Here is a 15,287-nt window from a genome sequence, read left to right as displayed (position 1 = left end):
TTTCACGCATTAAAAAAATAAATAAATAAATAAAATAAAAAATCCAGAATAAAAAATAAATAAATAAAAAGGTGGACGCTTGTTTTAAGTGTCGTGTAGATACTTTGTCGAAATTTACCGGGCGGAGGTATTTGGGGGGTGGTCGCGGTGTTCTCGGGGTTTTATATATCTTCCATGCAGCGAGATATCAGCCTAAAAACTTTGATCCGGTCAACGCTGGACTGTTGAATTTGCATTATGGCACTTCTCAGAGGTAAACAACCCGATTCATTCAGCAGCATGACTAAATCAGGTTTTCTAGCTGGGCTGATTGAAATGATGAGGATCTGGGTTACACTGCTTACATTAACATTTTTTAATTTTGATTTTTTTTTTAAATCGACCTTTTATTCAGTATAAATGCCAAGAAATCTCGTTTCCACACCATCTTTCTGCAATATAGGCGAATGGTGGCAAGATAGGACCAGTATTATCTGAACAGCTGCTCCTTCCTGTTACTCAATTCATAAATGTAAGCATTTAATCAGAAACATTTAAAAGGTTTGAGGGCGCTAGTTTATTGTTTTTTTATGGCCAATTTTCTGTGGTAAAAGAAAATTATAATAAATGCAGCATATTCTGTGATGTATTTACTAAGTGAAGGAAACCTTGCTTTACATCTGTTTTAATTATTTTAATTAATATTTTATACAGACATAAAATTTAAATTGCAGTATTGTGTTTCATGTTTTTACTATTTGTATTTTTCCATATTCATTTACATAAACACAGCCTGAAAGTGTTGAACTTTCAGCTCCTTATGGTTGTTCAAAAAGGGCAGAAAACTTAAAAAATTACTATAACATCTGCATTGGAACTTTCCCACAGAGGAAGTATTTTAGTTTAGTTTTTCTCATTATTACAGTTACATGAATATGGAGTAAAAGTTTAACCAGAGAAATTATCTATAGGACTTAAGGTCACTTGTTATTGAACTACTTGATTTGCAGCCATATCAGAAGTTCCCACCTTTTTTCATCTTGTCAGGTGGTCAGCCTGTTTAACCATAAGTATTATTTCAACCATTCATCCACTGCTTTGGGCCACTACTCCATTTAAAAGCAAAGTGATCACACATTGAACATCGATTCTCTCAGTAAAGAGTTTCTACAGTTGTCACAACAGTTATCTAATTAATTGTTTATGCAGTCCTCCTGAGTGCCTCTTTCTGCTGCTTATCCACTACTTATAACTTTTCTGCTTAAACCTCTCAGTTAGCAACACGTCTGTAGGAGGATTGGTCTTTAATCTCATTGTTAATGTGAAAAAAAGACTATTCCAAAAAAAAAAAGTCATACATACTGTATTTACTGGCTGTATCAGTAAATACAGTTTGATTAATCCCTTCACAAATCTGTTCACACTTATGTGATTTGCCCCACTTTGGATTTGGGTACTGTTCAAAATAGAAATCATCCCTATTAAGGTACTGGGAACTTAAACCAGATTTAATTAATTTATTTATTTTTTACTCAAAATGCTGCTGTATCTTTTTGATCAGTTCTTAGAAGATATGGTTATTGATATAGTTGTTGTATAGTTGATCTTCTGTCCTACTTCAGTAATGAGGATTATGTATAAATAATGTAGTAGATGTAAATACTCTGCCAACCATAATGTGCTTCTTCCTGAAACAAATGTCTTGCTCCTCAAATCCCATTTAATGAATCTGATGTTGGATTAAAGTCCTTGCTATTCAGCCCTCACTTTGACACCCTGCTGGATGCAGTGATCATCAAGGAGGAGTACCCACATCCAGGAACATGGAGTAGAAATAATCCAGGAATGAAGACATAGCAGGAACATATACTAAAGTAATAAAAGCTGAGGCCTGGACTCCAAAGCATGATTTCACCTTATCCAAGTAACTTCAGGTTAAAACCCTTATAAGGTACACACTGTCATTGTAACTTATGCTGCAGACCTACTGACTAATCAGTTGACTGGAACATAGTGTCACCATTCCTGGAAGAACCCACAGAACTCTGTGCACAGATGGGAGGCTATAGAGTTCAAGTAAAAAATAGAGACACTTAAACTTAGACACTATAAGCATTAATATGAAAAACCACATTGGTCAACATGAACTTGTTGACCAAGGCCTGCTTCTGAGTTTTGGTCTTTATATCTACTCTTAGACCACTCAACACCACCGTAGAGCCCCAGTAGTATAGTTTCATCTTTGTTTTATACACACACAACACACACACACACACCACACACACACACACACACACACACACACACACACACACAGGGAATCCTGGGTTAACTTGCAAATATATTGAGCTTCATGTGACCAAGTTATGGATAAGTGTACTGGCAGCAGAGTGGCTGATTTTTACAAGAGTTATAAAAATAGAAGGTTAGACGCACAGACTGAAAGCAACACAGCTGCTGGATAAAAGGCAGTGCTATCAGAGGAAGAGCACTGCAGTCTAGTATTAAAAGTGCTTAATGAATGCACAAGCACTTAAAAGCTTTGGTCAATGAACTGGAAAGTACAGGGGTGGCTGTAGCTCAGGAGGGTAGAGCAGGTCACCTACTAATCAGAAGGTTGGCGATCAATTCCTGACTGCTCGGGGCGGCGTGCCAAATATCCTTGGGCAAGGTACTGAACCCCAAGTTGCTCTCTGATGCAGCATCCAAAGCTTCATCTCTGATGCAAGCATTGGAGTATGAATGTGTGTGAATGTTAGACATAAAAACCATAGCTTAGTTACACATGGAAGTGCTTGTATGAATGGGTAATGTAAACGTGTTGTATAGTGCTTTGAGTGCTCAGATAGAGTAGAAAAGCGCTATAATAGAACTAGTCAATTTACCATACTAGTACTTACCCTATTTGAAGCCAAAAAGAAAGAAAGAAGGAAGCAAAAATGTCAATATCCACAGCTCTATCATTGAGACAGCTGATGGACTTACAATTGAGTATTTTTAGTTTTAATATTTTCAGCAGCAGCCTTCATGTTGTTTAATAGGTTGAGTGCAAGTAAAGAATAAATACAAAACTAAATTTTATTGTTCTGATAATTATGAATAAATTATCAGCAGCCAATGGGGACAAAAGAAAAATAAGGAATAAAAATTGTCTAAAAATTGGTTCTTTTTGTTTGTTGGTTGTTGGATTTTACACTGATCAGCCAGGAAACAAACACATTAGAGGCTGTTGAAAACTTGAGACCCTCCTACATTGCACACAGGGATATTCCTGGAAGGAACTTCCAGGCAAGACGACACCATTTTCCAGACAACTGCTCTGTCAGTAGGTGGTGATTCATACCCTTTCCTGACCAGGTTTGGTTGCAGCACAGGTTACCATGGTGATGTACAAGTACGAAGTGAAACACCTTCATAGTACAAAAACACAGGGTTAGCCCTGAAGTTATCAGGGTAAGAAGGACAGAAGGACAGAGCTATATATACACAGAATGAGATCACTAATGAGAAACAGGATGGAGAGGAACACAGGTGAAAACAATTAGCAACAGGTGAATGGATGGGAGATGGCAGAGGGGAGTGATGGATCTGGTAGTGAGTGTCAAGAGATGGAATTGTTTAGTGGGAAGGAGGATGGTTGGAATACTGCAAGTAGTGGTAGGAAATGTAGAAAGCATAGGCTGCAAAAGGTATCTTTAAGTACAGTTGAAGCTGATAGTGATCAAGGTACCGTTGCAATCGAGGAAACAGAATTAGGAATGTAAGGTGATAAGGAGTCAGGAAGGTGTTTAGTTCAGCGAGTGGAACCGATATTGCTCACAAAAGCAATTAATAAACTGGTAGGAGAAGTCAAAAGTGCTAGGATATTAAGAAGTGGGGCACTATTAATTTACTGCAGGGACAGCACACAATAGGTTAAGGCTATTAAGTTGACTAAAATGGAAGGTAAAAAGGTGGCAAGCACATTGAGACCAAGAAGATTATATGTGGAGTTATCTCTGGAGTGCCCACAACTGTGACAGCTGAGTAGATAAAATAAAATGTAGCAGGGGCCAAGGTGATTGAGGCAAGGCACTTAAAAAACTTCTAGAGGTGGAGAGATGTGATAGTTGAGCTGTGATGCTAAAATTTGAGGAGAGGGTGCCAACTTAAGTTTTCACTGGGTATATGAGTTATGATGGTGGGACTTATAACCCCCCACCCCTCAGATGTTTTAAATGCCAAAAGTAAGGACATATCACTGCGGTGTGTAAGGGGACACAGAGTGGAAGATGAAGAGGAGGGGGGGCAGGAGCCTAAACAGAGCATTACAGGCACTAACACAGCTGCTTGTGAAGTGTGTGCCAAAATAAAGAAAGAAACTGATTATAGACAAAAATTATTTTGTGTTATTTATGGTGGATGTTGTAAACTGTACAAAGAGACAAGAAAGCAAAAGATCAAGATAATTGTGAAAGCTGCAGACAAATGCCTTGGAATTAAGGGGTTAGGATGGGAGTCAGCTGAAGAAATAGTAAGTGGTACAAACTCTATTTGTGGTCATGGGGTGGTGGGTCATCATGGTATTAGTCATTCTGCAGTGGAATGCCAGAAGTCTTGTTACTGATGGTCAGTTACTAAAACACTTTATATTTAATCTTCAGGAAAAACCAAATGGGATTTGTATCCAGGAAACATGTTATAACCAGAATGGGACTTTGTTATATATGGATATACTGCTATTAGGAATGATAGATAGGATGGTAAGGGGGGAGGAGTGGTCACATTTGTACAGAATGCAATAAAGTATGGATTACTTAATGTAAATATGGAGCATGAGTCAGTTATAATTAGGGTTTGGATGGGAGTCGAGGAGGTAACAATTATTAATTACTATAATCCATGTAAAAAGCTCACTAGCAATATTAAACACTTAGTGAACAGCTCCAGGAAAAAATAATATGGTATGGGGATTTTAATGCACACAACACACTGTGGGGAAGTAGATGCAAATTGCACATGTGTTGAGAATTTATGGATGGGAGGAGGTTAGTGTGCATTAACAATGGCAAAGGTAATAGGTATAGTAGTCTATTAATACTGATAGCGCCATAGATCTAACACTGACATCTTCAGAAGTGGCAGGTATTGCTACATGGGAGGCACTTAGTAAAACCACAAATGGTAGTGATCATTACCCATACTGATTAGAGTAGGTGTAGAAGTTCAACAAGAAGTACTGCAGAGAGCACAGAGGTGGAATTTTGGTAGAGCAAACTGGGAAGGTTTTAAGATGCAGGGGGCAAGGTTAGAAAGAGTGTACCTTGGTGGAACAATAGAATAGAATAGAATAGAATAGAATAGAATGCCTTTATTGTCATTATACAGGATGTACAATGAGATTGGAGGGCCACTCCTGTTCAGTGCCATGTAACAGAAAATCAAACTCTCTAAATGAAAATAAAAATATTATAAAAATATTATAATCTAGTATAATCAATATGATCAAGAGATATACAGAAAATAAACAATGTGTAAAATATACAAAAAATAGAATGTATAAAGATATATACATACATACCTACATTGGTGCATCTGTACATTGTAAGAAAGTAAATATGTGTATACATATAATAATGAAGATGATGAATATTGCACTTGGTGAATGAATATTGCACTAGTGAATGAATACTGGATATTACACAATATAGGAATGTTAGATATTGTTCAGTATGAATAATCTAATATTGCACAGAGATGTGGGTGTTGCACAGTTACAGTGGGTGAGTGTGTGAGTTCAGGGTGGTGATTGCTCTGGCGAAGAAACTGTTCTTGAGTCTGTTTGTTCTGGCTTTGATGCACCTGTAGCGCCTGCCAGCGGGCAGCAGGTCAAACAGGTCAAAGCCAGGGTGTGAGCTGTCCTTGATGATGTTCCTGGCTCTGCTGATGCAGCGGGAGGTGTAGAGGTCCATCAGGGAGGGGAGAGGGCACCCAACGATTCTTTGTGCTGTCTTGACTACCCTCTGAAGCCTGACCCTGTCTGCCTCAGTGCAGCTGCCGTACCATACTGTGATACAGTAGGTCAGCAGGCTCTCAATGGATGAGCGGTAGAAGGTCAGCAGCAGGTTTGAGTCCAAGTTGTTCTTCCTGAGGACCCTCAGGAAGTGAAGTCGCTGCTGAGCCTTCTTGATAACAGCTGTGATGTTATCTGACCAAGAAAGATCAGAACAAGAACAAGGAGTGTAGTAAAGCAGTAAAGGACAGAAACAGAGCATACTTGAAAAAGCACCACTCAGGTGGCATTTATTTACTATAAGAGAGCATATATATGTGTGTGTGTGTGTGTGTGTGTGTATATATATATATATATTTTCTTTTTTAAACCTTTATTTTTACCAGGTAAAATGTTTACCAGGTAAAATGTTTGAGAATCCACTCAATGTGGCATCTACTACAGCTGGGCGATATATCTAGTTTTTTTTAGAAATATCGATATTGTCATACGCTATATAAGATGAGACGATATTGTTTATATCAATATAGTCTATGTCGCATTACAATCATACTTGTAGATCCACCAGTTCAACTTTCTCTTTTCCCAATTTGTCTCTACACAATTTCACACTGCCCTGCTTCTCTTAAATCATGTTGCTTTTGTTCCAATTATCCCTCCACAAATCTTCTCTCTTTGTCCCCGCTACAATCTGGCTGTAGCTCAGTGGTTGGTGATGTTAACTCTAAACTAAAATGCTTCTTTTTTTCTAGGTGTATTTATTGTAGCTGCCAAGCGCATTCCATTTGGTTCCTACGGTGGAGCACTGAAGGAGCACAGTGTAATAGACTTGGCTGTGTATGCAGCCAAATCTGCCCTCGCTGCAGGGGGTGTGGCCCCAGAGCTTGTAAACAGTGTCATCGTGGGAAATGTCATTCAGGTACTAATCACACATACAACACTGCATGAAAAGGCACAATGTTACATTAATTATATTAATTATAAATGTTCTGACTACTGTTGTCTCTTACCTTTTCTTTTTTTGATCTACTTACCTACTTTCAGAGCTTAGCCGAGATGCCTTACATCGCTCGTCACGTGAGTCTGAGGTGCGGTGTACCAATCCCAGTGCCTTCTTTCACTGTGAACAGACTGTGTGGCTCTGGTTTTCAGTCCATCATCAGTGGTGCTCAGGTAAGCACTAAACTAATGTAAAAAAAACCAAAAAACTGTCAGACACAAGATTTTTTTCAGGTATTTACAAATGAGGCACAGGGTAAATTAAATCATAGAGGAGGGGTTGGCCAAAGCAGAAAATTATATATTGAATGTCTTTCTATCAACATACAAACAAGAAAGTATAAGATATAAGATAATATCTGGACTTCACAAGCGCTTTTAAGAGTCCTCAGAGCCAAACACCCAACAAATTAAAGAGAAATGTGAGGCCAAAATAGTTATATCTGGAGGAGAATGGAAAAGTCACAATGAAAAACTACTCTTCCACATACCTGCAGGGAATTTGGGTAAAGAAATGTCATCAGGTTTGATATTACTCCTGCTCAGAAAAAAAGTAACATCAAGGTGTTGGAACAAATTGTTGGAGGGTATGTGGATCATAAGCAGCTAATCATTACTATTTTTTTTAAATGTCTAAAACTCAAGCCATTTTTGGAGTGAAATCCAAACATGTTTAGAACCTGTATTTAGGATCATAATTCTATTTGACACCTGACAGTGTATCTGTGGCGCCTCAGTATAAAACATTTAAACTAAAGAGGCAAATACTTAATGAGAGTACTACTTTTTGGAGGGGAAAAAAGATCTGACAAGGCAGCGTCTACAATCTAATACACCACAAATTGGAGGCTTGATAAAAATCATTGTACACTCTGTATGACAAATAAAGGCATTCTATTCATTCTATTCTCTATTTATGAAATCTACGTAGTGGGAAGATTGTCCTTTTCCTTAAAACCCCCTCAGCCAGATCATGAATAAGACTGGCTACAGATACCAATACCGACTAATAAATCTGCAAACAACATGGCATCAAGCTGTATGCCAGGAGTGAACAAGACATTGATTAACTTACTCACACACTAGGATCTAGAGCAACAACATCAGAATGTCATTTGGAGTGGAGAAGTATAGTTGGATGGTAACAAAGAGAGGGATAGGTAGTCAGATTAGGTAGTCAGGGGCTTGCACTACCAGAAGGCAATATATACGAGATATCGATTCACTGATCCACACCAGTAGGATCTACAGCCTTTCAGACTAGAGCAGTGTAGCTGGATGGTAACAAAAAGAGGAAATGTAGTGAGAACTGAGCGGATTGCACTACCAGAAGGCAACATTGCAGACACTGAAGACAGCTACAAGTACCTTGGAATCCCACAGGAACCGTGAAGAGGCCACTTGGAAATCTGCAACCACCAAGTACCTGCAGAGAGCAAGTTCTGAGGAGCCAGCTGAATGGGAAGAACAAGATCTGCACAATCAACACCTATGCCCTGCTAGTCTTCAGATACCCTGCTGGGATAATAAGCTGGAGATGAAGGAGGAGATAGAAGTCACTGATATCAAGACAAGAAAGCTCCTTAACATGCACGGAGGGTTTCACCCCAAATCCAGCACCCTGAGGCTGTACGCTAAGTGTAAGGAAGGAGGCCGAGGACTAGTGACTGTCAGAAGCACTATTCAAGATAAAACAACAAGGATCTGTGAGTAGATCAGGAAGATGGGCATTTTGTTTTTTGTGGGTTTTTTTTTTTTCTTGGAGAACGTCTACATGAAGTATATACTACATTGTCTTAGCAGACTATAATTCAATGGATATAATCTAGGCTGTACACTTATGTAGTTTTGTTCTGCATTGCATCTTTGCAAATCAAAAGGGAATTAAAAAAAAGGGAATAAATGTGTCAGGTACAAATGGCAGAATAAACGGTTTCATTATTTGTAACTCAGCAACAGGGCACGACTTGAGCCTGCACCAACCGCCACACGGGATACATGGTCGCCTGCTCATGCCCTAAGCCACCCTGGTGCCCCAGAATTAGCACCTCTAAGTCTGAGCCCATGGTCCTCAGCTGGGAAAGGGTGGAGTGTCCACTCTGGCTCAGGGACTAGTTGCTGCCCCAGTTGGAGTAGTTCAAGTAACTCAGGGTCTTGTTTGCAAATGATGGGAGAAGGGAGCAGGAGATTGACAGACAGAGCAGGGCTGCATCTGCAGTGATGTGGACGCTGCACAGAGCTGTCATGGTTAAGAGGGAGCTGAGCATGAAAGTGTCAATTTAGCAGTCGATCTACGTCCCTACCCTCACCTATGGTCATGAGCTTTGGGTAGTGACCGAAAGAACGAGATAGCGAATACAAGCGGCAGAAATGAGCTTCCTCTGAAGGCTGGCTGGCTGGCTTAGAGATAGGGTGAGGAGTGCAGTCATTCAGGAGGGGCTCAAAGTAGAGTTGCTGCTCCTAGCCTATCCCAGCTTTCATAAACTTAAAGGCAGGTTGCCAGCCAGTCACAGGACTAACAAATAGACCACCATTCACACTCACACCTATGGGCAATTTAGAATCACCAGTTAACCTAACCCCACTAACTGCATGTCTTTGGACTGTGGGAGGAAACTGGAGCACCCAGAGAAAACCCATGCAAACTCCACACAGAAAGACCCGGGCCAAGGTAAATTCAAACCCAGACCTTCTTGCTGTAAGGCAACAATGCTAACTGCCATGGCATCGTGCTGCCCATCACAAAACCATCATCAAAATGATCATTATATGTCTTATCCTTTTTTTTTTGCTGCTCCAAAACAAAACACCTGTCGCCTTTTGTGTTTGTAGGAGATTTCCCTCAGGGAGTCAGAGGTGGTCCTGTGTGCAGGTTCAGAGAATATGAGCCAGGCTCCCTATAGTCTTCGCAACATGCGATTTGGTGCAACATTTGGAGTTGATCTAGAGGTTGGCTTTTTTTTTTTTTTTTAACTCTAAAATCTGATCTCTGAACACTTGATATAAATATACATGACCATAATTACAAGCTTTAGTGTTAGACATGAACTTTAACAAAAATATAAACCTCTCTTCATCTGCCTGCCAGCTAGAGGATGCTGTGTGGGCTGCGCTGACTGACCTGCATATCAAAGCCCCAATGGGCATCACAGCAGAAAATCTGGCAGAGAAATACGAGATCACCCGAGAAGACTGTGACAACTATGCATACCAGACTCAACAAAAGTGGAAGGCAGGTAAGGCAGATCCTGGTTTTTGATACCTTTTCATGGTCTGCCTCATTTTAGGCAGTATCAGTTGCTGTTTGAAGCCAGCTGAGTCTTAAACTCTAAGCTTTAACTGCATTCTGTTAACAGCTCATGAGGGTGGTTACTACACAGCAGAAATTGCTCCTATTGAGGTGAAAACTAAGAAAGGCAAAGAGCTCATGACTCATGATGAGCATCCTCGGCCTGAAACCACACTGGAACAAATGGCCAAACTACCTCCTGTCTTCAAAAAGGAAGGGACCGTTACTGCTGCTAACGCCTCTGTGAGTTTATGCTTGAGGTGCTGACTATTGTCAAAGACCTGAGATTATGAGGTTTTCTTTATAAAGTCAGACAAGTGATCTGCTTTACTTGAAACAACAGTAGTCACTATGAAAAACTGAACTTTTTGATCCAGTCAGATCCCTTATTTCTACTCTCATCTTTGTTTCATTAATCTTTTTTTTTTTCATATGATTCTGGGACTTTTTTCTACACTCACACTTGGTGTAAAAAGACATTAAAATATGTTTCATTATAAATTTTGTCCAACTTCTCCCACAAGGGCAAACCTACTAATTTAATCTATCTTCTCCATCTCCAGGGTATATCTGATGGTGCTGCTGCTTTGGTGATTTCAAGTGAGGATGCTCTGAAGGAACACAAGCTCACTCCCCTGGCCAGAATCGTGGCCTATCATGTGACAGGTTGTGACCCAAGCATCATGGGAATAGGTTAGCAACACTGCTGTCTTAAAGATGTAATCTGGTCACATTGGATTAAAAGGAATGATTACCCAACCTTTTTTATGATAAGAATTTCAGCTTTCCTTTACTCATTTTAGGTCCTGTCCTAGCAGTCACAGAAGCTCTTAAAAAAGCCGGTTTGACTCTCAGTGACATGGATCTGGTGGAGGTTTGTTACAGTTACAAGCTTTTTTACTATATAATTATTCTTTTGTAAGTAAAAGCAGTAATGCAACTACCTAAAAATACTCAATTATGAGTAATAAATGCTTTTGGCAACTCCCTTATTCACAAGGGGTCACCGCAGCACTTCCTGGCTTCCCGGGATCAAACTAAGATCTTTTATTTATTAGGCACTTCTGACTATTGTCACTAAAATGTACATAATACAGTTAGGTCATACATATTTGGGCAGTGACCCTTTTTAAAAAAAAATTAAAAAATACCTTCATTCCACAAGGCATCAGGCTCCTGAACTCCAACCTGAATTGATGGACTTGGACACACACAAGATGGACTGACATGCACACATGATGGACTCTGATACACACACACATGCATACATTATAGACTTACACATACACACACATTTATTTAGCTATTTCATTGCACTGCTGTGACTGCACTACTGCAACCTTGCACAATATTGCAGTTTGCACATTCTGTTACCTTGCTGCTAGAACCTACACTGCTAAATATATATTAATGTAATCCTTCATTGTACTGTCTTCTTCATTCATTACTTTTTAGAATAGGAACTTCTGTATTTATTGAAGTGTGGGGAGTTTTTTTGTTTGTGTTTTTTTTTTGTGTTTATTACACACTGTACTGTCTTTGTCTTGTACTTTTTGTTCTATGTAGCACTGGTCCCTGGAGGAAGATTATTTCAAAATGTACTTTATCTCTGACAATAAAACCTTAACAGCAAATATGAGGTGGCTGTAGCTCAGGAGGTAGAACAGGTCACCTACTAATCGGTGGTTCGATCCCTGGTCGCTCCAGTCAGCATGCCAAAGTATCCTTGGGCAAGATACTGAACCTTAAGTTACGACCATCAGAGTATGAATGTGTGTGAATGCTAAATAGAAAACACTTAAGCTTAGAGAGAAGTGCTTGTATAAATATTGATGAATGGATGTAAAGCAGAGTGCTCAACATACAGTAGAAAAACACTAAATAAGAGCCAGAACATCTTTGTCCAACAAATTATAGGCCTAGCTTTATGTCATTATTCTATTATTCATACTGTTGGACCTGGTTATGGTGGAGGTTGCTTTAATTACTTTTTGATGGGTCAAGCAAGAGAAAATGATTTTTGCTGCTTTATTTTGCTAGTTTGGACGTCCAATATTTAAGGGAACCCATGTGAAAGGTGTTCCAGTTACAGTCTCTTTTCTAAGGGGTCATCAGACAAAAAAGGTGGAATAAAATGGTTTAAGCATGTGTGTGTTTAATTTGACCTTATTATGGTTTTTTAAAATTTAACATAGAATGCAACCTTTCTCATTAGAAACTGGGGTAATTATGTAATGTCCTCTCTAATTTGTTTATTTATTCAAGAGGTGAATACACAGCGGTGTCTTGCTTTGCACAGGTGAATGAAGCTTTCGCCTCTCAGTATTTGGCTGTTGCTAAGGCTCTAGGACTGGACCCGGAGAAAAGCAATGTTAACGGTGGAGCTATTGCCATTGGTCATCCTCTCGGGGCTTCTGGAGCACGCATCACTACTCATCTGGTGCATGAGCTCAGGTAGTGTACTCATTTAGTGGTGCATGCTATGTTATATAATAAGGAGATTTCTGTACATTGTATTAAGTGGCTTTGAATAATTCTCTTACTTTCTGACAGGCGGCGAGGAGGCAAGTATGCCATCGGGTCTGCCTGTATCGGCGGTGGTCAGGGCATCGCCATGATCATTGAAAAATGCTGAGAGAAGAAACTGCCAGCATCAGAAGGATTCCCACAGAAGAATGACCTCCATGCAACTGCACCGTCCAATCAAATGTAAAATAAAATACAGCTGATACATGCTAAAAGGAATGCATTTCCACATTCTCATGAGAAAATGTACGCTAAACATTTCAGACTAGAGTTGCCTGGGAAGTCCAGTAAATACTCAATCTGTTCTTGTTTCCCAAAGGTGCCTAAAATACAGTGCTTGGTCCTTGGTGATGGTAAAATGTGTAGCATATTATAACAATGCAGTTTGTACTGAGAGTGAGATTTGATGGAACTGGTATTTGCCTTAAATGTTCTCAGTCACTCTACTATCAAGGTTTAATGTTGTCAAAAACGTCCTTGTGGTGGCTCTGGCATAAACTGATTTTGTACTTCAAAGAATCTGAAATAAAATGTAAAAGCTGAAAAGAACAAAAAAAAAAAAAGGAAAAGTGTGACATTTTTATGGTGAGACTCTGGTTGCGGCTGCAGCTTTCCCCCCAGTTTTTCTGCTCTTGAATGAAAGCTCTTAGTCAACAGACAAGATTTGTTTTTATTTGCAATTCTCAGAGAAACTGCAAAGAAACCAAGAGCTACATATCAGACTCTACATGGATCAGTCAGCATTTTAAATACTAAATTGTGTTAACTGTTTAAAGTGTTTTAAGGGTTGCCAGGAAAGAGCCTCTCATTTCTAGAAAGAAGATGCAGCACAGCTTAGGTTTGCAAAGCTGCATGTGGACAAATCCCAAGACCTCTGGATCAGTGTCCATTGGACAGATCAAACTGGAGACATTTGGCTACAATCCACAGCACTATGTTTGGTAAGATCCAAGCATGTCAGCACAAACACCTCATATCAAGGTGCCGTTTACACGAAGCCGTTTTCACTGGAAACGGTGTCGTTTTGATGCGTTTCAGCCTTTCGTTTACACGATGGCGTTTCAGAAACGATCCGCGTTTACACGAGGACATGTGAAACGATGAAAACGATGTAGTTCCCATGCCAGGCCACAAGTTGGCGTTGGTTTTCTCTTTGCAAAGTTTGTTTACGCAAGACGCGCATGCGTGGAGTGACACAGTAGGTAGTGCGGCAAATTGGTCATTACTTACAAAACGGCCAATGTGAGAGGTTTTGTGTGGACCGATGATGAGGTTGGATCGCTGCTGCACACAACGCTGAATTACAAAACGGTAAAAACACAGGAAAAGCATAAGAAGCACTCGTGAATCCGCGAGTACTGTTTATCAGTTTGCGGGTGCGCGAAAAACTGGCCGTCGCAACCATAGTGCGCATGTGCGAGTCGAGCGTTTTCAAATCACCCCGGTTTCAAGTGTTTACACGAAAACGCAAGCCGGTGCGTTTCTGAAACGCTCCACTCTGGACCCCGTTTCTGAAACACATCGTTTTCACTCTGTTGTCGTGTAAACAGAAGGGCGAAACGCATCAAAACGACACCGTTGTCGTGTAAACGCAAGGCCGAAACGCATCAAAACGACACCGTTTCAAAATGAAAACGGTCTCGTGTAAACGGCACCCAACTGTCAAGCACAGAGGTGGAAGGATGATGCATTGAGCTTGTTTTGCAACCACAGGACCTGTGCTCCTTGCAGTTATTGAGTTGAACATGAACTCTGTATATCAAAGTTGAATGTGAGGCCATCAGTCTGACAGCTACAGCTTGGCCCAAGTTGGGTTATGCAACACAACAATTTACAACCGAATTACAAAAAAAGGAAAAAAACTAAAAGGACATTCAGTAGAGCCTGCCAGGGGCGGTTCTAGGGGCGGGGCCACAGGGGCATTGGCCCCATCTGAAATCTGATTGGCCCCCTGAAGCAGTGACGTGCAGTCAGGGGAGGCAGGTGAGGCACGGCCTCACCTGTCATCGTGGAAATATAAAATTAAAAAATAAATTAAATGGTTATATTCATTCAGTGATTTGTATTTTAAAGTTCTTTTCCATTTAACTACACCATTTTTAGATTAGTTTTTTCAAAATCGCTGAATTTTTGCATTTGCCGCCGGTCAAATACTAAGAGACGAACGGTGAGGCACCAGCCCGGCGAGCCGCACCACGGATTGCGCAATCCGTGGTGCGGCTCAGTATAGTCATTGCCAATGACTACTAACTGTGCTGGCATGCTATGCAGTGAGACCGGATTACTTTCCCTTTGCATGTGGCAATTAAAATGTTCTAACACTTTTACTATATGAACTAAATTTCTATATTTTAGCTGGTGTATATAATGCACAGTTTTTTTTTTGTTGTTTTTTTCATTAACAACTGTATGTGTGTGTAATGCATTCTTGTGTTGAGCGATCATGAAACTGCTGCGAAGAGACACTAGGTGAGGCACGCAGTTCTCGTGCCTCATGGTAGG

General features: G+C 40.1%; 1 protein-coding gene across 1 annotated transcript; it reads left to right on the top strand.

The window, feature by feature from the left end:
• Positions 1–207: 207 nt before the first annotated feature.
• Positions 208–13,006, top strand: LOC115785879 (3-ketoacyl-CoA thiolase, mitochondrial-like). Its single transcript, XM_030737797.1, has 10 exons — positions 208–253; positions 6,724–6,890; positions 7,016–7,144; positions 9,803–9,919; positions 10,059–10,206; positions 10,327–10,502; positions 10,823–10,952; positions 11,063–11,133; positions 12,559–12,713; positions 12,813–13,006. The coding sequence occupies exons 1-10, from the start codon at positions 238–240 to the stop codon at positions 12,892–12,894; spliced, it is 1,191 nt and encodes a 396-aa protein (XP_030593657.1). The 5' UTR covers positions 208–237; the 3' UTR covers positions 12,895–13,006.
• The last annotated feature ends 2,281 nt before the right edge of the window (positions 13,007–15,287 follow it).

This window comes from Archocentrus centrarchus, chromosome 9 (assembly GCF_007364275.1).
Source record: "Archocentrus centrarchus isolate MPI-CPG fArcCen1 chromosome 9, fArcCen1, whole genome shotgun sequence".
Classification (NCBI taxonomy): Eukaryota; Metazoa; Chordata; class Actinopteri; order Cichliformes; family Cichlidae; genus Archocentrus; species Archocentrus centrarchus.
Note: the sequence above shows the minus strand (reverse complement) of the source record. Positions and strands in the feature narration are given on the sequence as shown.

Bases quoted from the DNA above. Each gene is read 5' to 3' on its own strand.
- LOC115785879 (XM_030737797.1), top strand. The intron at 10,207-10,326 runs GTAAGGCAGATC...TTCTGTTAACAG, and splicing joins TCAACAAAAGTGGAAGGCAG to CTCATGAGGGTGGTTACTAC. The intron at 10,503-10,822 runs GTGAGTTTATGC...CTCCATCTCCAG, and splicing joins TTACTGCTGCTAACGCCTCT to GGTATATCTGATGGTGCTGC.